This window comes from Aedes aegypti, chromosome 3 (genome assembly GCF_002204515.2).
Source record: "Aedes aegypti strain LVP_AGWG chromosome 3, AaegL5.0 Primary Assembly, whole genome shotgun sequence".
Classification (NCBI taxonomy): Eukaryota; Metazoa; Arthropoda; class Insecta; order Diptera; family Culicidae; genus Aedes; species Aedes aegypti.
The window spans coordinates 218,299,228-218,324,851 of NC_035109.1; the positions used below are offsets into that span (position 1 = coordinate 218,299,228).

General features: G+C 36.0%; 1 protein-coding gene across 1 annotated transcript in view; it reads right to left on the reverse strand.

Annotated features, from left to right (window-relative positions):
• LOC5565745 overlaps positions 1–25,624 on the reverse strand; it is a 583,865-nt gene that overhangs the window by 549,288 nt on the left and 8,953 nt on the right. Inside the window, exons 2-4 of the mRNA XM_021852121.1 lie at positions 24,282–24,797; positions 11,351–11,564; positions 10,662–10,809 (exon numbers count right to left, since the gene is read on the reverse strand). Coding sequence (XP_021707813.1) covers positions 10,662–10,809; positions 11,351–11,463 — 261 coding nt within the window. The 5' untranslated portion in view covers positions 11,464–11,564; positions 24,282–24,797. The remainder of the gene's footprint in view (positions 1–10,661; positions 10,810–11,350; positions 11,565–24,281; positions 24,798–25,624) is intronic.

Consider the following 25,624-nt stretch of genomic DNA (forward strand, 5'->3'; position numbering starts at 1 on the left):
TTGAAATAATAAAAACAAATGTAAATTGTGGGATAGGGTCAGTGTTCCCTTAGTGGACAGTCCTTTATAGTCGCACTAGTGGCTTTTTACGGCCGTTTTGCTATAAATCTTTTCAAAATATTTTTTGACATAAAGGTCAGGAGCTATTAATTTAAGTACCATTGATACCCAGCTTGATTTTGTTCAAAAAATGATCGAAATAATTAGTTTTGCTAAAAATTTGAACTCCCTTGCGCCTATAGTTAACCTATTGTTCCTATAGTAGCACTACTGAGAGAAACTATTTTTATTATACAAAATAACAAACGCGGAACACGTTTTTGTCTCCAGCACCAAAATACCGCTCTTCACTTAATTTAGGGTTGCTGAATTCATTGCCGTTTTCAGAAATATCATAGCACGTCTAGTTTTTGAGATATTGACTGTTGAAAATGCAAAAAAATACTATTTCAGCCAACTTGCATACAAGTTTGCCAGCTTGTAAGGTAATATATTGGCTTAATTTGCCACAGAATTCAAACTTTATGTGTATAACAATACTTATCATCAAAGTTTGTATTACTTTCGATACGGAAAAGTTATTTTTTGATGGTTTAGAGAATTGTTGTATTTTGCCATATAGAAGAAACGAAGAATTTTGTATGGAGACTGCAAGCATGTTGAAAAAATCGGTTTAATTGAAATTTAATCGCGCAATTCCAATCAAATTATGTCTGAAATGAAAGTTCAAGTTCTATTTTGCATGTTTGGTGGATTAGATTACAAAACAGTATGATGAATTGTACTTTAAATTTCATGTAAACATTAATAAAACCAGTGTTTTATACAACTTTGGCGACCTGTAGCTAAAAATTGTGACGTGCTGGAACATTTCTGAGAATGGCACCAGATTCAGCAATCCCAAATCTACTAGAGACACGCAATTTGATCCTTGAGACACGCAAAATGTCATTTTTGTTACGCTGTGTAATTGATGAAATAAGAACTTTTTTTACATCAAATTAAAGCTTTTAATCCACACTGTGTAGGAAAAATAAAAATATGAACGTGGTATTTTCGGCCGTTGCAGTCTTTGAGAGCAGCAAGAACAGTTTTGCTTCAATATCCGACGGTTTCGGTAATGTATTTTACCTTTTTCAATGATTAGAAACTACGTTCTCTTGTACATATATGGTAGTGCTCTACATTCATTTGTCCATACATGAAATTGGAATGGCGCCCGCTTTGGTGCATGTGTGGCGATATTTTTGCCTAGTACTGTAACGTGGGAGGATTTTTGCTATAAACCTACTCGCTTTAGCTTACGCTTTGTGCTATAATTTATACCGAAACCGTCGGATATTGAAGCAAAACTGTTCTTGCTGCTCTCAAAGACTGCAACGGCCGAAAATACCACGTTCATAGCTGTAACATCCAGTCGTCAAGCAACATTTCCGAAAAATATAAAAGTTTTGTAAAAATACGATTTTGATTAGTATTTTGCCAACGCCGTGATGCTAGTGCTACTATAGGAACAGGAATTAGAAATAGTGCTACTATAGGCACATGTATTCCTATAGTGGCACACGCGATAATAAATACAAACATTTGAGTTTTCGTAGTTTTCATATTTTTCCCACAAAACCAAGATAAAAAGCTTTCAGATGATGTAAAAATAATGACGCTAGCGTTATTTTTCGATTTTATACGATTTTTTGTTCTTAGCTATGCGGCTAATACTCCAACTCTTAAAAAAAAACAAAATAAATACTAAAAACCTTCCATGACTTTGTTAACTGCAATGTAAGATCATTTTTTTGTTTTTAGGTTTTTTTCTTTCTGTTTTATTTCTGGAGGTTTTTCTCCGATAATTCTTCAAATCTCCTGATTTTTGCTTACAAAATCTTTTGCTTTTATTTTAAAGGTTTGTGCTGTAAGTAAGTAACAAGTTTCGTCGAAAACGTTGCCTGTGAGGACCCGGATGCCAATAATCATAACACTAGCTGCCCAATTCTAAAGCTCTTTTATTAATAAAACCTAATTTGAACCAATATCTAAAATGTTTTGAACTTAATGAAATTGATCACTTTAAAAACACTTCCAAACTATCTCTGACCACAAATACATAATACAGTACTGAAAATGTGATATTTTGAAAAAAAATATCAGTTGCCAATTCATAACTCATAGCGAGTTTTGATACTACTGCTTTAAAAACTGGATGCTTTACAAACATATTTTGTCTTTGACAATGTGTGTCCAAGTTTTGTCTATCTTGATTTTATAATAAAGGTGCAACCAAATAGAAGGAAAGATTTAGATGTGGAATCTTCAGACTATTAGAGTATTAAATTGAGTCTCTTCTCCAAATGAATCGTAGTTTTCAGTTTTTCCAACTTTCGCCCCCTTTCTAGTAGTTTCGCCCCCCAATTTACATTTTACAAATTTTCGCCCCCCTTGGACCTGAAAATTGCCCCCAGGGGGGCGAATTTGCCCACTTTGGGAATCACTGCTGTAGAGGGTGCCCTGGTACTCCACAGGATCCGTTTACGGTTAGGTTTTATTTAGACCTCCATTCATTCCTAGGCACAGTAAGCATGAAGTCGCATCACTTTTACCACCGGATCCGGCAGTCCATAGTGTTAATTTTTAGCCAATTGAAACAACCACGACCGACAGTCAGTACGCGGCTTTCTAGGCTGCTTGAAAAAAGGACGTTAATATCTCTCAAACCCCCAAGGTCTGACTTTTCATTAAAAATGAACTTTAAAAAATCATAACTTGGCCAATTATTAATCGATTTTGAATCTTCTGGTCTCAAACAAACCGCATACTCCTCAAGATTTATTGTGTTCCAGAAGAAATGGGATTGGCCACTTGGTTCCGGAGTTATTCCAAATGGGGTATACTCGTTCCGGAAGTGATAGTTAACTTAGATTTTTCTAGATTAGCGTTAAGAAAATTTTTGTGTATTTTCTATAAGTAAAAAGCTGCCAGAAGGTCGAATGACATTGGTTCTCATTGATTCTGGCCATTTCGGATACCTGGTCACCTAGCACCGGTTCCTGAATGTACCCAACGATGTCATTTTCTGAAACCTAAAGAATACTACCGTGCGACGGCTCAAAGTTCACGATTTTTTATCCGGAACATCATAGCTATAATGCCAAAGACCAATATGTGGTTCTGGCCACATCTGGAGACACCGGAATCGGTTCCGGCAGGGCCTCAGTGGGACACTTTTGTAATCCTGCTCATTCATATCGTGCGACGGCTCATAATTCATGATTTCGCGCCCGAAACATCATAGATAAAATGCCAAAGACCAATATGAGGTTACCCTGGAATCGGTTCCAACAGGGCCTCAGTGGGACACTTTTGTAATGCTACTCACTCATATCGTGCGACGGCTCAAATCACATGGATTTTAATCCGGAACATCATAGATATAATGCCATGGACTAATATGAGGTTCTGGCCACATCCGGATACCCCGGAATCGGTTCAGGAAGGGCCTCAGTGGGACACTTTTGTAGTCCTCATATCGTGCGACGGCTCAAATCTCATGGTTTTTAATCCGGAACATCATAGCTATTATGCCATGAATCAATATAAGGTTCTGGTAACATGCGATTACTCCAGAAATTGTCCTGATAAGGCTTTATATGCACTCTGTGTAATCCTATCGCCTCATGGAGGTTTTAATATGGAAACCATCTTCGTTGAATTAAGGTGAAGATGAATCGAAGCCAAACCTCAAATTTTCAAGAGCACAAATCTAGAGAACCGAACATCCGTTTAAGCTCAAAACTTAATCGATTGGTCACCACCAGCTAGTGACCAATCGATTAAGTTTTCAGCTCAAACGGGTGTTTGGTTCTCCAGATCCGTGCTCTTGAAAATTTGAAATTTGGCTTCGATTCTTCTTCACCTTAAATAGCTTTGGATCCATATCGATAAGTTCAAGAGACATTTCTGGCTAACTGTTTTTGTTTGTTTGTTTTTGTTTTTGTAACTATACCTTATCAAAATATATAGAGTCCCTTTCATAATTGTTGTTGAAAAAATAAAATATTTAGAGACATTTCTAAGACATGTTTGCTACCAATTCTACTATTTCATCCTACATTGCCTTTGTGACAACATGTCGTTTTTTTTGGAATACGTTCGCCATGCCAAATATATGTTTAAACAAGTTTTTGTAAACCTTGATGCAATTGACCAGAGCTAAGTATAATTTTATTTTTAGAATATCAGTTAATCAGTAATCAGTAATAATCTAGTGGTAGAAGTCCTCCAAATTTAAATAATAATGAAATTTAAAAATGTCTTTGAAAGTCATATGTTGAACTTCTACATCATTAGTTAACCTTTGATGCTGGTTTGTAAACTCAAAAAGAGCAATTAAAAACATTTATAAAAAAAATAATTTTGTCGTCAAACGTTTTAAAAATGTCAAAAGAAATTTTCATTAAAGGATTTTAAGTTAACAACTTCAATCAATATATAAAGTAAAACAGTTGTGCCCTTTAATGAACATAATCACCAATGATGGCCTGTACACAATGAAAAAGAATTTCTTCTAGAGATTTTATTCTGCCAAATCAACGCCAAAAATTTATGTGATTTATATTTGATTGTTGGTATAAACATGATTTTTTTTTAATATCTAACTTTATTTGTTTAAGCTGTATTCACCGTTAGGCATCAAGTCAGCTGAGAACCGTTAGATCACTGGCCTAACGCACAGTACCTGAATACATTACAAATACAATCTACGTTTCCTCTGCGCAGCCGCCTTACACAGGTAGGGACGAAGAGCTCGTGGAATTTTCTTACTGCTGTTGTCAATCAGTTCATCAGGAGAACGGGGTAAGGATGTCCATTTTCATTGCCTTTTGTCGGTTGCCAATTATCCGGATCAGTTAGAGCAGATGCTCTAGAAGAGGGGCCAGTGTCGAATTAGCTTTTTAAGCGAATTGACGAAAACTTGTTATGGGGGGGGGGGGCTGGGAATCAAACCCATGACCATCCGCTTATGAAGCGAACGTGCAGCCAACTACCCTATAAACATGAATAAACTTGGAAAAATTCACTCATCATTTTCTTAATTTGAATTCGTCCTTTAAATCAAGGCATTTCTTTCAATCTTGTATCGCTTATTATAGTTGCTGAAGATGGTATTGAAATTAGTTGCCAAGTTCTTCCGTGAGCTCTTCCCAACAAAACTCACCTAGCATCAATTTCTCCAGACTACCAAGATCCTTCCAGCACTGTTGACCAGTTCCTTATATGAGTCAGCATTCGCTCCTCACTAAATTTGTTCGACGCGTATTGACCTTCAAATATTAGATCCTCGTCCATTGCTACCTCTTCCTCCAGAATACAGCTCGGCTTCCAGGCAATATCTCCATGAAGAGGTTTTGCTTCCGCGTCCAGGCTCTGTCTCCTAGTCCAGGTTCTGTTTCTTTCGAACCAGCCTGAGCATCTCGTTAAGATTTCAAGAATATCCATTTCAAGTATCTAGACAGAAACCTTATATTGTTTTATGGAGTGATGCTGTTGGATAAACAAATCGTGGTATCCGGATGTGACCAGAATCTTATATTGGTCTTTGGCATTATATCTATGATGTTCCGGATGAAAAATCATTAATTTTGAGCCGTCACACGATATGAGTGAGTAGGATTACAAAAGTGTTCCATTGAGGCCCTACCTGAACCAATTCCGGGGTGTCCGGATGTGGCCAGAACCTCATATGGCTCTTTGGCATTATATATATATATATATATATAATGTTCCGATTTCAAAATCATGAATTTTGAGTTGTCGCACGATATGAGTGAGCAGGATTACAAAAGTGTCCGACCGAGGCCCTGCCGGAACCGATTCCGGTGTATCCGGATGGGGCCAGAACCTCATATTGGTTTTTGGCATTACATCTATGATGTTCCGGATAAAAAATCGTGAACTTTGAGCCGTCGCACGGTAGTATTCTTTAGGTTTCATAAAATGTCCTCTTTGGGTACATTCAGGAACCGGTGCCAAGGGACCAGGTATCCGAAATGGCCAGAATCAATGAGAACCAAGGTCGAATGACACCTTCTGGCAGCTTTTTGCTTATAGAAAAAACACAATGAATAATTTTCTTACCGCTAATCTTGAACCAAGTGGCCAATCCCATTTCTTCTGGAACACAATAAATCTTGAGGAGTATGCAGTTTGTTTCCAAGATCCAAAATCGATTAATAATTGGCCAAGTTATGATTTTTTGAAGTTCATTTATAATAAAAAGTCAGACGTTGAGTGTTTGAGAGGTATTGACGATTAACTCCTGACGTGGCCAAGCAGCTGCTCACACTGCTCAGCCGCTAAAAAAAACTTCTGATAATTTGTTGATTATTCTAGAATTTACAATTCTAAACCTAAGCATCGTTTTCAGCTCGGTCATTGGCCCTAAATGCAAAAGGCAAGTTTCCTCCCATTCGGGAGATTTGTATCATCATCTTTTTCTTTTGCTAAGGTTACAATCCATTAACGAATAAACCGAAAACAATTTTCACTGTCATTCACGAAATCATTTGGGTGAAAATCGTTCACGGAAGTGTTTACTCATTATTAATTCAATCATTTTAGCTTTTCTACGAAACAAGCTGTGTCTGCAATTTCTAATTCTTCCCTTACATAATCCTACACCTCGCTTACCTGGAGCAGAAAATCTCACGAGAAATCATTTTCATTATTATTTATTGAAAAATAACTCTTCGGCTTAGTGTAACTGCGAAGCAGGAAGAAAGCAAAAATACAAAAGAACTGTTGAGCTCGTGAGACTTTTACCAGGATCATGCTAGGAGTTCTTATCGGAGCTGCTCGAACGAAGGAGAAATGCTGTGTGTCTGAAGATGAAATATGTTTTTTGTTTTCTATTTGATGGCACTACATCATTTTTTCCTCCTTCGGTACCATACGTGATTGCCACACGTGTGGGTGGAGATGAAAACGCGACCTCTACACACCGCTGCTGTTGCTGTTGTATGACAAGTGGACATTCATCCTGCCTGTGTCTAGGAGGAGAATGGAAAAACTTGGCAATGGTAGCGACTCTTGTTGTTAGAAGAAACAAATTGAAGTGTTATTGCTTTTAGTTCTTGCTCTTCTCGAGGTTCGATGGAGCGAAAGTGGAAAAGGTTGATGGTAACATAAAAGTTTATCATAGAGTTTATCAAAGGAATCTGGATTCGTTGAAACGTATTTTGAATGAGCGGTGATACATCATAAGAATCTTAGTGCAGAGAAAACATATCTGATGTATATAAATTTAGCATTACTGTAACAGCAATAAGAATTGCTTAATGCTTATGATCCATAACTTCAATATGGCTCTAGGGGAGCCCTTTCTACCTAAAATCCTGATTGTTTTTATATAATAATGCTTACTCTGTTATTGTGTATTCACTATAACTTGAGCATCATGGCTACTTGAACTTACTACTTGTGGATACCGAGATCAGATCCGGAATGACCCTGGTTCTTTAACAAATCAACAATCCATACATGTAAATTTAGACACCTTTCACATCCTTTCGTTTTAAATATTTGATATTTGTATAAGGAATATAACACCACAGACAAACAGACGTAATACTGCAGAAATTCTGCTCAAAAAAACTCAAGCATGAGATTTTGATGCAAAATCAATTGCAATGCTATTGTTTACATTGAAAAGTTTTGTTATATTTCTAGCAGAAAAACAAAGTAACAAGCAAATGAAAAACCGAATTTACTACTACCATCATTTAATTCCACTAGAGTTTGTATCCTTTGACAGATACGCGTATTTCGACCTCAACTCTAAGGGAAACGGTTTCTTGTCCGTCTCTGGTTCTAGCGTTTTGAGTGTGATACATTTAGAATGGAAGATAGAAGCAAGTGAGAGATATACAACGACAAAGTACGAGGAAAGGGACGGGCCTGGGATTGAACCCATGACCTTCTGCTTATGAAGCAGAAGCAGTAGCCATCAGACCACCAACCCCGTCTATTCCCGGTCGGTCCAGGATCTTTTCATGAAGGAAATTTCTTTGACTTCCCTGGGCATAGAGTATCATCGTACCTTCCACACGGTATACGAATGCAAAAATAGCAACATTGGCAAAGAAAGCTCTCAGTTAATAACTGTGGAAATGCTTACAAGAACACGACGCTCACAATGAGGACGTAAATGTCAAGTAGAAGAAGATTTACTACTTGTACACTCAAAAATAAAAATAGTCACAGAATTACTAAAGTTCATGCATTAATGACTATTTTATATCTGCCTCTCTTTCATTCTGTTGTGAATTGCTACACTAAATGTCATTTCGCCTGGGTTGAAGCTTATCGATGCTTCAACCCAGGCGAATTGACAAATAGGAGTAGAATTCCCTGCAGAATTAAAGAGAGGCAGATAGAAAATAGTCATAAATTACTAAAATTCTCGCATAATTTGGGATAACGCCCTAAAAGCCATTGATAACCAAATGATTGATGAGCAAATTAATGAATAAGCTTCCAAACCAACACCACTGGCAGGTAGAGAATGATCCTTTCTTCCCCATAGCGTTGTTAAAAAAACGTGTAACTCCATTCAAATGCTCAGAAACAACGAGCTACACACATGGTTACCAATGGCTTTTAGGGCGAGATCAGATGTTATGCGAGAATTTAGTCATTCTGTGACTACCCGTGTTTCTGAGTGTAGTCAGCTTCAGATGTTGCTACTCATGCTTTAAGATTGTTGAATTGCTAGGACTACCTAATTAAAATTTGAGCAAAACCATGGAAAAACGATGTGAGTGTTTAGAAAAACCTTTTCGGAATTTCTTAAGGTGTTTTGATATTAAAAAAGAGAATTCTGAATTTCCATTCAGATTACCGTTGGAATTTGGAATTTCTGCATGAATTCTGGCATTGCGATAATTTTGTTGCTTCCTCGGAATTAGGATGTCGGTGGAAATTCAGGTATTTTTATAAGTAATTCCGAATTTGTCATGAGAATTCTCACATCACGGATGCTATTTGGAATTCCAGAATGTATGTAGGAATTCTGGAATTCCGATAGGCATTCTGGACTTGTTCTAAAAATTCTGGGATTTTCGAGCAGTTTTTGGATTCACGTGGAAATATTAGAATACCGGAAATACCGGAGTATTTAATCCGGTTATTAATATTCTGGAACTACTTGAGTATCTTTGAGCGGTATTACTGTAAGAATCTATAAGATTTCGTTGGGATTCCTAAAAAATCTGGTGCGAATCTTTGAATTTCTAAATTCAATCTTTGAAATTCTTGTAAAAAAGTTCCGTTGGAATTTAAGAGGGAATCTTTAATTCTGGAATAATCCTTTTGAATGTCGTTAAATATCTAGTAGATTTTGCTGGACTTTTGTAATATTGGTAGGGCAGCGTCCATTAATTACGTAACGCTAAAATTGAAATTTTGTGACACCTCCCCCCCCCTTCCGTAACGCTTTTTGTATAAAAAAAAATGTATGAGTCGTAACGCTTGAGCCTACTCCCCCCTTCCCCTAGAGCGTTACGTAATTTGTGGATGCCGCCTAAGGATCTTTATAATTTCGCTGGGAACTCAGGTGTTTCAAAAGGAATCTCCATTAAGTTTTAACGATTACCTCTGGATTCACTACGATTCCCATTAAAATATCACAATTCCCACCAGATCGAATTGAGTAGAAGATATCAGCGAGTCGAATGATATACAAGAGTTTAATAAGAAAATCATATATCTTACTGAACTCATAAGAATGTGAATGGAATTCCTAGCGATTCCTATCAGAGCTCTCTTCCTCAATCTAACTACTTATGTGATATTTTTTTTTTAATTCTAGGAATTCCTGTGACATTATCAGGAGTTCTTCCGCAATAACAAAAATACCACAGATATATTTAAAATCCAAAATTCATGCTGTTATTGAATCACAAAGGAAGCTTGGGAGCCTAAAAATTCTACCGCAATTTCGCCACAATCTATTGAAATCTAAAAATTAATAGGAATTTTATAATTTTATGATAGGACGAAAGCCAGATTTATCGCGAATATGCACTACAAATCGTGTAAAATTACATAACCTACGAATTGTCGTGTAATTGGTTATAGCCTATACTCGATAACGCGATGTATAGCAGAAATGTAGTAATATTTACAAATTCAAACATATATTTTGTAGGTTGTGAGACAAAGTCAAAAATGTTATCATTGTGATCACTGATGATGAATCGTTTTGAATAATTTTCCTCTACAGGGGATATAGAGGGTGAGAATAGATAAGAGAACAAAAAGCTTCCCTACAATGGATCAAAACAGCCACAAAATGAGCTTTTGCTATAACAGAGAGCCATAACGCCATCTGGCCGAGAGAAGCATCGCTCTTCCTCTCTCTCACAAAGCTCATATTCGACTCTCGTATTTCCCCTTTCTCTCAAGCACAAGCATCCTACCCCTTGCAATACGTAAACATTGAACAGCATCATCCATCCATCCCACACCTTTTGAATAGGCACATGTGCAACCATACAACCGTTATGAATGGACGTGTAGCATTTTCCGCTATATTTAGATCATCTCTGTCTGCTACGGATATGTTGGTACATATTTTCCCACAGCAAAATCTCGGACAAAAAACTCACCTGTTTTCGCAGTGTCCTCGATCCAGTTCCGCCCTGCTCCTTGCGCTCGAAGCGCTCAAATTTGAAACTGTTGGAGCGATACAGTTCGTTGTCCTCACCACGGCGATTACGGCAAAGTCGCCGCGTGATGATATTGCCGCTCTTCGGACTGTCGACAGAAAAAAAGAGGATACGGAAAATGGTCTTAGGAAGGCATCCAAAGACAACACCCAGGTATACCACAGTGAGGTGGCCCATTTTACTATAAAAAACCAAACTGCAAAAAATCTTAACTTACACCTCTAATAATTGTTCATTTGGAGAACCTGAAGTTATTGTGAAAATTTCAGTGGAGTCCGTTTACTCTAAACGAGGCTAAACGGGTTTGAAATTTGTATGGTAAAAACCTACCAAATATATGGGAAAATGGAATTTATTAGTACCTTTTTTTCCATAAATTTGATCGATTTTCTTTATTCAAACTCGTTTAGCCACCTCTTTGGGTTGGCGGATCCGTTCAAACTATTACAGTAACTTCTGGTGTCTAATTGAACAGACTTGGGGGTTTAGCTAATGATAACGGTTTCATCATTATGGACTACCCTAATACCACAATCATTTGAAAAATTGGGTCATTTGTGGTTTGGTAGCAGAGCCGACATGGAACATAAAAGATTGCATCCTACATTAGGAAGATGAATTTTACCTACCCGCATGGTTTGCACTGGTTCATGTGCAGGTCCCAGTTTAGATTGAAGTTGAACATTTTTAGCCGGGCGACGGCTCGTTGTCTTAATGATTGTTCGTTGCCTGTCTGAGCCATTAAGCCTAGTTGGTTGTTGCTGCGGCGGGAAGATGACGAGTGATTTTTGGTGGTGTCCGGCTGACGACGAGTGACCACCGTTGCCTCCACCTTGGGAGTTTCTGGAATAGCACGAGAATAAACCGGAGTCGTTGAAAAAGAAATGATAGAGAGTTGCTTATTTATTTGGATAATAAGTATTTTCAAAGCAATACAAAAATGTGTTTAACAAAGGGAAGATAATCTTCAAAAATAATTGTAGTACATATAAAACAATAGATTACCGAGGCATTGTAACGTTTTACGTTTTTTGTAGTTTATAATGTTTTTACATAAAATACAAAAAAAATAAAACAAAAAATGATTTTAGTTTTTATAGCGTTGAATAAAAATATGTTGTTTGCGTTCGTAAAATGCAGCGATCCATGTAGCGTAAGCATATGTGGATTGCGTTTGCCATAACGAATTATGAAAGCTTCGCAAAGCGCCATGTACACATTTTGGTGGACTACAGGTGTAATTCAGATTTGTCGCCATACCTACCGCACGCCATGCAAAAGCAGTTGGCGCGATTTTCTATAATAGTTGCTTTTTGTTTGAATAGTAGGACGGTCAGAATAGGCAGTTTCTTGGCGCAAGAGTTTCTTCGACTCGATCATTTCGCTACGAAGTTGGCTGGAGAGCAGAAGTGCGCGAGTCGTGTGATAAAATTACGTTCAGTTGCAGTAAATTTTGAAAGTTGAAGTTAAATCTCGTGAAATTAAATTTGAAATCTTAGGTAAAAGTTAGTGAGTGAGTTTGAAAGTAACAAGTTGTGTTAAACGTTTTGTGTATTTCTTTCTTTAGAGGACTGAGGACCGTGAATAATTCGCGTTTCTGCGCAAAAGGTTTTATTAAGTTTATCTCAACGGAAAAAGATAATTATAATTAATTAATTGCATGGAGACTTAAAAACTAATGTGATTTCGCATTGGACTTGCAGCGCTCTGTGCTTTTTCCGTACGGCTGGATTTCTTTCCGTTGGTATTCGGCATCCGTCACCGCCGAACCGTGAATTGTGAGTCCGTTCATAGAGGATTTGGAAGTCCGTTCTTCGTCGAGACCCGTGTGCAGTGCAAAATGCCCGCCTTTATCAGGTAGTCAAACGGAGGCGCGAGTGAAGTCGCTAAAGTTATTATGTAGCGAATTTTCCCTCCTTCAAACGTCAATTACTGAAGGAGAAGGTCCAGTCACGTTATTCCTTTTTGGACCAATTTCCGAGAGTTCGGTTCGTTGTAGCGTGACGTCAATTATACGCCGCAAACCTCGATCCTAACCCAAAGATAGGGCTGCATTACTCCCCGCTCGGATTAGCGGACAGGTACGCGAAGCCGGGTCGCTGGGTACGTGCTTCTCTATTGGAAGAAGCGGATCGTCCCGAGTATTAATAGGCGAAATCGCCGTTTCACTATCGTTTACGAAATCGGAAGCTTCCGTTCCAGCCGCCACTCCCTCCGCAACGTTATTCCGGCCATTTTGCACGCGGGTCAATCCTTCGCTGCCCGCCAATTTGCAGCACGGACAAGTCGGTGAATTCCCTAAAACTTTAAGGCTGTGGAGGAGTAAAAGTCATTCTTGCGTTTGATTTTCTAGAGTTGTTTACCAAGAACCGTTCAAAACTCTCCCAGAGAGAAAATTCTCTAAACGTCGGGCAAATCTGAACACGACTGGTGGTCTCTCATTGAGAGTGGCGCTTAAGCCACCGAGTTTGCTAATAATCTCTAGTATAGTTTTACGAACGGTTACAGCATAAATGGGAATTTTGGGACCGTTAATAAATCAATATTTTGGAGGAGAGAAGTGTATCATTGATCAACGAGTCGAAAAGTATGCTTAAAGTCAACAGCCTCAGTGTATTAACGGAAAAGAGTAAAATACATATGTCATACGATCCTCAATTAAACTTCTTCAAAAAAAATTCATGAACTCTATGAAACCCAGGCAAGCAGGATGTTTAAAACTTGGCACCTTGTTTGCAAGTTTGATAGGCAGTTAACTCGATGATACTTATCTGACTTACACCGATCAGGTTTTGAACACGATTGCCATGAAGGATATTGTAGTCAGCATGGCCACACGATATACGAATGCAAACAATGCAAAGCTCTCAGTTAATAACTGTGGAAATGCTCATAAGAATTCAAAGCTGAGAAGCAGGCTCTGTTCCAGTGAGCCAATACCAAAAAGAAGAAGTCAGCATGGCCAGGGCATACTGCTTGCATAGATAACCATGGGGTCATGAAAGACTGCTATGTACAGCGAGCAAAGATTGCGACCTTGAATACAATACAATAATTTGAAAATATTAACGAAGAGCAAATGTAGAACCATGTTATCGCATTGATAAAAATATATAATTTTGAACGTTGAACGTGATATGGGGATACAATTCCCTAAACCTGTGATGCTCATCCTGCAGCACTATAAAATTTTAGAATGTAACTCGAATGTTCATAGATATCTATTTCTTATAGCCTGCCGCTGATGATAAGGAAAAAAATGGGTACCGTAATCAGGGGTAACAATGATCAGTTTTTGGGCTTTTTCTTATTTTTTTCACCTGAAAATGCACAGCATACCATTTGCTGAACTCATGTGAGACATGAATCTTCGAATTAACCCATGAACTAAACGAAATGAGAGGTACCAATCATGTTTTGAAAATATTTCATCAATAAATGACGATAAGTACTTTTAACGAGACGGGTCCTACCGATCAATGTTACCTCGCTGATCAATGTTACCCCGGATTACGGTACTCAAAAAGTTTTTAGGACAATTTTAATAATGCTCGTCAAGTGTTATTTTATTGCATTAAATTTCACTTGTAGGTTGTATTATTATTATACTTTTTAATATGTACACATTTTTGCCTAAACTATAGTGAGTAAAATATAATTTATTTAAGTCATGGGGACAAAGATTATCATAGTGAATTTATTTATTATACTTTCAGTGTCTTTAGAAATTTATCTATTAATTCTCCCAGAAATTCTTACAGCGAATTAGCTCTAGGAATTTTTTAGGAACTCTAAAGTTACTACCTCCAGTATTTTCCTCTGGTATAACTTTGATTTTTTTTTAATCTGTCCTAGAATTTCCCCCAGATATATTTTTTCACTAACCTATAATCAAATTCTCCAGTTGTTACGCTGGGAGATCTTCCGAAGATTTCTACAGATTTTCTTTCAAGGAATTCAACAAAGGTTTACTCCAGAGTGTTTGTAAAAAAACTTAAGGGGCTTTTTATTTATTTAGGTTAAGTAAATTCAAAGCGTTTTTTTTTTCTTATAAGTAGGTGAATTCATCTCACCTGTAAAATATCTGAACTGCTACGGCAAATGAAATTTAATATGTTAACAACGAAATGCGAATAAAAGCTTAATTTTGTTATACCGAATGTAATGTTTGAAATAATACTAATAAAGATTAAAAAAAACTTAAGAGTTTTTTTTAAGGTGAAGATGAATCGAAGCCAAAAATAAAATTTTCAAGAGCACGGATCTGGAGAATCAAACATCCGTTAAGGCTGAAAACTTAATCGATTGGTCACTAGCTGGTGGTGACCAATCGATTAAATTTTCAACTCAAACAGATGTTTGCTTTGAACTTTGGCTTCGATTTATCTTCACCTTAACCCGCAATAATTTCTCCGCCTGGATTCTACAAGAATTCATCCACGTTTCCTCCCAGAAAAAAAAAAATTAGGGATTCTTCGATTAGATCTATTATTTTCTAAATTTTTCAGCTTTTCATCGAAGTTTTACTCCTGCAGTTTTAACAAACATTTCTAAAATAGTTTAATCAAAAAATCCCTAGCAATCTTCAAAGGAAGGCACCTTTAACATAATAATCCTAACAATTTGAAGAACAATACCCCAACTTAGTATTCGAATCACAATTTGTTATACTACAAAGCGCATGTTTGTTGCAAAGAATTCCTACGAGCCTACAATTTACGTAGAGTGAACAAATTTTTAAAAATCGTCCATAAACTATCAATTATTGGGAACCAGTGGCCACTCTAGCCAATGACCACGACCCATACAAATTTTAAAACGAGCAAAAACCGAAGATCTTTTTTCGATTGCGCATGGTTTGTTATTTTAATTAGTTCATTTATTCACAACCCCAAGAAGGTTTACATTCAATCACTGACATGGAATATCCAATATATTGACACAAGTGGCTTGGTAGCTTAGTTTGTAAAGCACTTGTCTATCATACAAGAGTCATCATATAATTTATCCATCCTTACCATGCGTAATAAGTTTAATTAATTTTGGTATATCTAAGTTTTTATGCTTACAAGGGAAGGTCACGATGGTGTTACACGGGGTTTTCAACCGGACTATTTTTGTTATATTCTACAAAGCCTTTCGGGTGATGGAACAGTGGTGTAGCCAGGAGGGGCTCTGAAAGGGGCAATTTTGTACGTATATTATATTATTAGGCTAATTGGAAATTTGACAGAAATATTTTTTCAATATCTATTGTGATGGTAGAGAACAGAATTGACATTAATTTATGTTTAAAATGTATTTTCCATGCCATAGGCGCAATCGGGATGGGTTTAGTATTGGTATACTATTCTAATAAAACCAAATTTGTTTTGGTGTCCATATTCCATGATGGTTACGCCAATGGCATGGAAAATACATTTTAAACATACTTTAATGTCTATTCTGTTCTCTACCATCACAATAGATACTAAAAAAATATTTTTGTCAAATTTCCAATTAGCTCAATAGTATAATATACGTACAAAATTGCCCCTTTCAGAGCCCCTCCTGGCTACACCACTGGTCCATCACCCGAAAGGCTTTTGAGTTTTTCATATTTCGACATGTAGAATCTAACAAAAATAGTCCGGTTGAAAACCCCGTGTAACACCATCGTGACCTTCCCTTGTTAGAAGAATTTTTTTTTTGCTTTCATAGTATGGCATATTATTATATTTTATTGGCGCTTCAAATCGGCTTTCACGTCTTGAACAGAACCTCTAAATCGAATGGATTAGTTTGTGGTTGGTTGACAATTGAAAATGTGAATTTCTGCTACTAAATTACAAGACCAGCCTATCAACAAACTAGGCCACATACAAATCAAATAATTTTATTCTACGGATCTCTAATTTGGCTTAGACGTCATCATACTAGCCTGAACCTACGAGCTAGTAATGTCGTATGTACAGTACTGAACAGAACAAAGTACGTACTGGCCGTTTTTTCGTACAAAATGGTCAAGTTTGGATGCTTTGATTTTGGCCTCTAGTGTTCAGATTGATTTGCAATTCTAAGCATCTGAGCTGCGATGAAAATTGGGCCACTAGAAGCCGAGATCCAGACCTTTTAACTTGACCATTTTGTATGAAAAGGCCAATGTTTACTTGCAGTATGTGTATCAAGACTCAACTCAATAACAGTGGGTTCTACTTCTACTACTTGGCATTACGTCCTCACTTGGACAGAGCCTGCTTCTCTGCTTAGTATTCAATGACCATTTCCACAGTTATTAACTGAGAGATTTCTTTGCCAAAGTTACCATTTCACATTCATATATGCCACAGCAGGTACGATACACTCTATACCCAGGGATGTCAAGGAAAATTCCACTACGAAATAATCCTGGACCGACCGGGAATCGAATCCAGACACCTTTAGCACGGCTTTGCTTAGTAGCCTCAGCGATTTAACCACATCATGTTAAGAAGGCTGGGTTCGATTCCCCCTGCAGCCAGGAAAACTTTTCGTGAAGTAAGTTATCCGGCTTTACCACTGGGTGTTGCATACAAGTTCGTTGGAGCTAAGAGTTTTTGGAAGAACAGTTTAACTACTAGAAGCATCATAGGAATATTTGATTTTTATTTTTCTTGAATAAGCATTTTTAAAATAATTTAATAAAACTATTTTCGTGAAGCTTGTAAAGGAATGACTACATCAAATTGATTTCCGAAGAAATCTTAAGAAATATTTAAAGATTTTATGTGAAAAAAAACAGATCTGCGGAGAACTTCCCTGAGAAATTGCAAAGAAAATCTTCACAATTGAATCCTGTTTAATTACTTACAAAAAATCTTGCGGAATATTAGAATGAATCCTTAGATTAATATCTGAAAGAAACATTTTATGGTTTTTGCAGGAAGTCCTGGATAATTTTTGCTGCGATTTTTCAAGCAATCCTTGAAAAATTTTCGAGAGATTTTCTGTATTATTTGATAAAAGAATCTGAATAGACATTTAAGGAAGAATGTTTGGTACTATTTCATAAAGAAATCCACAGTAATTCCAGAAATTTTTGAGCAAATTGTTAATAACAACTGAATGATATTTCAAACTTACAATATGAATATGTAAAAAACAAAATACGTAGAGGACTTCGAGAAAAATTAAAATAAAATCTGAAGTATTCTCTGGGGAATTCTTCAAATGGTTTCATGCAAATTGGTAGAGATTATTCCAGAAGTATTTTTGTTACATCAGAAATCGTCAGATTTCCATGAAGAACTCAGTGAAAACTGATACAGGAGTTCTTGGCGAAAGCACTGAAAATGTAGAAATATAATTCATACAGAAATCCCTTTAGGAATTCTCAGAAAAATATCTTAAAAGCACATGATTGAATACCTGGAAAGTTCGTGGAAGAATCACAATGTATATACCTCGTGAGTACTTTGGAAAAAAAATTGACGGATTAGACAAAGAATGTATATTTTCTGTGGTAAAAATTGAAATTTACCAATATCACTGATGTGCAGCGACATGAGATAAAACCACAAACAAATGAAGTCAATGCAAATCTATGCAAACTACTAAATTTGTAAAAATAGTAATTATTGAAAAGTTCTGTATAATAAGAATGTGCTAGTCCTCCTCCAGAAAATAAATCCTAGCTACGCCAATATAGAAGGAGAACCCCCAGTACCGGACATTTAAACCACTAAATTCGACGGAATCTATGAAAAATGAATGTTTTTTAAGACACTGGTGCATAAATTACAAAGATATAATGTGACAAATCAAACTGTCCGAAACTGAGGGAAAAGAGGCACTAGACTAAAATTGTAGATTGACCACATTTAGTTTGAAATGGTACAAAATTTGGAATATGGTACATTTATAATTTCAAATTATGATTATATTCGATCATGCTTGCGTGATGCAAACTATTTTGCAAGATTGTTCCCCGTTTGGCATAACATCTCAGAACATAGAGTATCTTTGAGCTTGTTGCGATATACATATTTGAAAACAGTAAATTGGCAAAGAAAGTTCGCAGTTATTCATCAAGGTAACGCTCATAGAATATTTCGCTGCAGATCAAGCACTGTCCCAGTTTGGACGTAACACTCGATGAAAATTACTTGATAAAAGAATGGAATTTATTTTGCAAAATATCAAAAGCTCTAATCCACCGATCTATCAATGCGACCTAATGCAAAAATAGCCTATATACGATAACAGATTATTTTTCGTTTAAAATGATTAAGGCTCTAACCCAAAAAATCTTTTCATAGCATCGCTCAAATGAACAACACATCTTTAAAAAAAAAAATGTGGCAGAACTTTTCAACGGTTCAATATAAATTCTAATTTTAGAAGTGTACTTCAAAAACATCATCTATTATCGAGAGAAGGGAAAATTTGTGGTTGAAATAATATTTTTTCTAGCATATCTCGGAAGGAGATCTAAAGTAATTATCAAATAATTGGCAAGAATTGATATATATATGATATATATATATATATATATATATATATATATATATATATATATATATATATATATATATATATATAGAACAGCCTATTTTTAAAAGAAGGCAAAATTTATAATTAAACCAATAGAAGAATGGACGCCAAAAATTATTGCGGCATAATAGAACGAAAAGACATAGAAAGTGCGTTCAGAATCATCGAAGTGATTGAGCTATTTTTCCCCGAATGCCATTTTCCCGAAACACTGGTTACCTCGAAAAGTGCTGACGAGAAAGAACGATTAACAGTCAAAAGAAGGAAGTGTTCTGTCATTCTCGGCTATACACATGCTGGTAAAAATGCTGAGGATGGTAAAACTCGAAAGAACCGCCAATTAAATAAAGAAGGGTACATATTAGATGGTCAGTTCGTTCACCTCCCTGAAATGTATAAAGTTACGACAATTATGAGTGCAACTTTTCGGGGAAGTGGGCTTGTCGGGGAAACGGGGAACTGGCATTCAGGGAACTGGCGTTCGGAGAAACGACATTCGGGGAAAAGTAGCACAGCCCATCGAAGGAACTGCAGTAATCGATTTCTCTCTTCGCTGATAATTTGAGCAGACCAATGTTGTCGATTGCCGCCCTTTTGTCAGTTGGAAACAAAAAAATACTTAAAAAAATATAGCTCCAAAGAACAGCCTATGCATATAGGAAGGAGAAATTTATTAAAATTTTAAATCAACAGTTTTCATTCCTATAATTATGGTTACATCATACAGTAATACCTCGATATAACGTAACCTCGATATAACGTAACCTCTTTATAACGTAACTTTTACCTCGATATAACGTAACTTTTTTAACTCCCTTTTATTATCCTTTTTTTTATTATAAACATGAATTATTAACTGCAATGAACATTCTTCAAGATTCAAACACCAACCATTACTTAATCAGAGCAATGCAAGCGTGTACTATCACAGAATACAGCCATAAATCGATATCGAGTGAGATATAAGCTCAATTTAAAAAAAAAAACAACATTTTGTCATTGCTGTACATTTGTATACATCATTCTTTTTTTATTTTTGTTGCATTTACGCTCCTTCTGGAGCCAAGCCTGCTACTCTTTGCAATGTTCTATGAAAACATTGGAAATTATTGATTTAGACTTTGCATTAAAAAAAGACTAGATCAAACTCGGATTGGACTTGTGTGTTGACGGGCCACGCTGCCATTGCCAAACCATGTAACGTATATCTGATAATATTTTTTTCTTATAATACATAAGGATATATTTGGCTTGTGCTTCAGGAGTTCCTAACATGTTTCTCCTGGAATTCCGTCACGGATTTCTCCATGCACTCATCCTAAACCCTTCTGATAGTCATGAATCAAACTTAAAACATTTCTTTTAATATTTCCAACAGGGATTTCATTGAATTACATCAATGGATGGTTCAATTATTCCTCCAGGGATTTCTCCAGAATATATCCATGAACTTTTTCTAAGGATTATGAATTTGTCCAATAGTTTTTTTTTTTTCAATATATCTATAAAATCTACTGTGTTTCTTTACAAAGTAATTTCTCCAAGATATAAAGTGGACTTATCTGGTCTTGGCTAAACATCGATTTGGCAAGCGTGGGGCAGAACCGAGGATGGAGAGATGCGGCCACGAACCGAGTATTGTGGCGTGAAATTGTTGATTCAGTGTTATCTGTGTAGATGTTAACTAAATAAATGAATTATCTGAGTCTTGAGATTCATAAATTATTCCAGCAATTTTTCATCAATTTTTGTAGCAACCCTTTTAAAGAACAATCCAATAATTATTCTTGGAATGCTATAGAAGTTACTCCAAAAAATCGTACAGGTTTTCGTCTAAAAATCTGAAAAACAATCTTCTCGAAATATCTCCAGCAATTTCATTATGAGTTTCTGCAGATTTTTCTCCAAATATTTATACAAGATCCATTCTATGTACTACTTAAGTTTCTTCAAGGATTCTATGTGAAGAGAAATCCTTAATTGATTCTATCAATAATTTCTGTATAAAGTTCACTGTTTTTTTTAGTGGGTTGTCCAAGTAATTCTTGAAGTATTCTTCTTGGCATTTGTATACGGATTTTTTTTAATTTTTTAAACTATATTCAGAATTTCGTCCGAAAACTGGTCAAGCTCTCCAGAATCCCAACAAAATTCTCCTAGAATACTGCCGATAATCCCACTACGTATTGATTCAGAAACTTTTCATGGAAAATCCGTTAAGAATATTTCTTGTTTTTAATGACATTTGCTAGTGATTTTTCATGAAATCTCTTCAAAGGATTTGTTTTAAGCATTACGAGTTCCTCATAACAATATGTTTGATGTTAAATAATGGCTTACTACAAATGTTCATGGACTGATCAACATTATTTTTTTTAAAGATATCAGAAAGATCTCATTCATGAATTTCATTTAGAATTTCTGAGTGTTCAAGGATTCCTCCAAAGATTTTTGTGCAATACATTTCTTTAAGGATTACTGCGAAAGAGACGTAAAAATTAAAAATTGAAAAAAAAACATATACACAGAAAAATATTGAAAAAAAATATGTGAGAATATTGAAAATGCCTGCTATTTCAACAACATCAATTTTACATCCATTTTCTTATCAAACGATACATGTTGAACGAAATTTGAAAAAAAAAATATTTTGCTTCGATATAACGTAACCTCGATATAACGTAACGAAAATAAAATCGAGTTACGTTATATCGAGGTATTACTGTATTTAGAAGATAAAAAAAGTTGAGCAATTAAAAGAAGCTTAAATTTATGCTAAATATATAAAAATCTTCAGTGCAAAAATTTGTTCCAATAGCGAAACTCAAAATAAGAATGAATATTTGAAAGAAGGGTAATTTCTGGATAAGTAATAAAATCCTATTGACAATAACTTTCCTAATATGCTTAAATTTATTCAATAGCGAATGATTGTTGAATAAAGTATTGTTTTGTATCAATTGACTCCAAAACAAGCCTGATGTCTTAAGAAAGATTGAATAGAAACGAAAATCGAAAAATTGAGAAATTCTTGGTTTTAGACTCATTATGCCAAACGACTATTATGCCAAACAACCATTATGCCAAACGACCATTATGCCAAACGACCATTATGCCAAGCGACTTTATGCCAAATGACCATTATGCCAAACGGCCTTATGCCAAACGGCTTTATGCCAATATATTATTATTATTTATGCTCAAATTATAGGCAATGCGTCACCTTTTTAAAAAAAATCAAACTTCTCTACTTTCTCAAAAAGGCATGCATATTTCAATAATGTGTTATTCTACACGAACATTACTCTATATAATAGCTTTCGTTTCTTCTTATACACCATCTTGATTGGACCATGGTTTCTCAATTTATCGACGTTGCCCGGTATTGGGTGCTGTCCGGTACAGGGAATGTCCCTCTATATATATTGGCGGATTCATTAAAATGTGTGCTTTGTCTCGAATCTTCCTATCTCGATGGCCCCTTATCGAGACGTGCAATACTTTTCATCTTCAATCTATTAAAACCATCATAGCTCAACAATGATCTAAACATCACCAAAAAGTATGAATTCCATGTTCAATTCTTTATGGACGGAAAAAAGTTTGAAACGATTCATTTCAATTTTTTGTTCATATATTTTACAAGTCCCGCTTGTCAAATATTGTAATTCATGTGAATGCGTAAATTTACAATTAAATGCAAAAAAAGCTTATCATGCTGAATATTTGATCGATCGGTCACCACCAGCGAGTGACCAGTAAGTTAGATTTTAAGCACAAACGATTGTCTGGTTCTTTAGTTTTTTGCTCTTGAAATTTCGAGATTTGCTTTCGATGCATCTTCACCTTAACTTTTTATTGTAGTGGTAACTCTGCACCAGTTTGTGAAATGAAGAATTTTACACTTTTTTTTAAATGACACATTTCTAATATGAAGATAAGATTTTTCAAAATCTCTTTGCTAGTTGAACAGTTCGATTGCCACCTAAATATACCAGTTGAAATTAAAAAAAAAAACTACTCAATTTTTCACAAGTTATACCACGGAAAGAACTCCTCTAAAACCCCTGCTCAAAAATCCATCAGAATCTCTTCGAAGATATTTTCCAAATCGTATTCTGGAATCTGTAAGAATGCTGTTTATAACTTCCAGAATAATTGTTCAATTTAGTGTCAGAAGTCCTTATATGCAGAAAATTCGGTCCAATATGAGAAACCCTGCCCATGATCCATTATAATCTCTCCAAAAATATCTTCAAAATTAATGTTCTGGAATCAGTAACAATACTATCCAGAACTTTTAGAAGCCATGTTAAAAATTCTCTAGATATTCACATATAATTGTAGGGAAGATGCCCAGGAAGTTGTAAGAAATATTTATTTGTGGCTTAGATTCGATGAAAATATTTGCTAAAATGTTGTGAAATTCTTTTAAAGATTCCACGAGAACTCTGTTCGTACAAAATGAATTCTTCCCAGGACTCGTTGAGAATCATGCCCAAGATTTTATTAGAAATCAAACTTTTTTTTTAATTTATGTATATGTTGAAGAGCCCTGAGCTAGTGGGTAAGACTTTGGTTTGTTTTGTTTTCGGTTTTTTTCATAAAAATGGATCAACTGCAACTTAATTGTAAAATGGAAAATCAACAAAATGAATTATTAAGTTTCTATTAGAACTATCATTCAGCAATTAAATCGAATAAACTTGTAAATCTCCAGAATTCTTGAATTCAAGAACACTTCGAAGAACTTGAAGCAACAAACTTATGTAACAAGTTTGTACTTCCTAAATGACCGAGAAATTATGAAATTTATTTGAAATTGAGGCTTAAGAATCAATCACTTAGTCATATGCAATCATCAAACATTAAGAACCAGTTTTTTATCCAAATCATCATATTACAGATAGCAGTGCAATGCAATGATAAAATTTCTTGAACATTGCTTTAATTTATAAAAATTTGTAAAACGATTATGGTTATTTTCTACTTAAAGTAATCAGTCATCATTAGAAATATGCGAAAAATACTAATAACACTTTCACTTACCCTTCCCTGTTCGGCCGGCTGCGTCTCCGCCTTCGTCGTCTTTTCTCGGAAGAGGCAGTCGTGCTGCCCTGGGGTGGATTCGTTCGTCGCCTCTGTTGAACGGCTACCACATGTGATTCGCCTCCAAATCCGGCCGAGCTCGTTGTATCTGTTGAGTGCTGAAATCCCGGCACCGGAAGACAGCCAGTCGTCATTGTCGCGCTTGAGGCCACCGGCTGAGCATTTTTCGTTGACGATGATCTCATTGTAAGGCCCTGATTCACTTTTCGCCATACTCGCTCCATTTTTTACGAAATTTAATAGTATTTTAGATTTTGAGATTCTTATTGTAACCTTTTCTACTTCTTGCTAATATCTTCCCATAAACACTTTCTTACACTTGATTCTTCACGCTTTTAAATGATTAGGCATCCAAAAACACATAACTTCATTCCAAATTATTCATGTTTCGCAATATACACTTCCAATCCTTTGGCGACTTTACATCAGCATATCTCCTGAGTAAGTCACAAACACCTGAAATTTGTTCGTCAAAACAATACGGACCTTTTGATTCGAAGGTAATCTCCCCCACGTACACTAAACTATTAAACTTCCATTCAACATGGTGTTTAAATTTGCCCGAAGACCAATCAAAATTATTACACGCACGTAAAGTTTATACATTCACTCTCATTTGGAGGGTTCTCCCACTCTTTGCCTCAGTCACGTCTTACGATTCTGCACATTCACATATCCTGCCTTGGGTTGGATGCCGCACGCTTCAAATTTTCCCACGATTTTCAACCCTAACGTGTGATTAATCTGTGCCTCCACTTTTTGCAAACAAGGGAAATTTTCATCTGAAACTAAGAGCTCACGTCGTTGCAAAAATTTTCATTCATTACTTTTCCTGCCCAACTTCCTCAGTCAGATGTTGCTACTGTTGATACTGATAATACATTGTAGGACTCTGCACACAACCATCTACACATCAACGAACGGCACAGATCTTCTCTTCACCTCTCCCGCAAAAGTCGAGGAAACAAACTCTCACTTCCATTCAATCCACAAATTGTGCGAGAAAACACCGAGAAAATGTGTTTCCGCAACATTTACAGCGATCCTTTTGACTTCCCACTGACCGTCGTTGTACCGACCGAAGCTTTGTCACTACCAATACAAATATGCACGTGGCTAGATTTTCCTGCCGGAAAGGTGAGATACCCATTATCCTGATCTCTGCGGCAGCATGCCATAGCACTTCGTAGCCGATGGATGTTTTGAATACAGCCACGGTTGCACAAAATTCGTTCACTAGCCGTGCAACCATGTGAATAGGGTAACCATACCAATAGCAATGA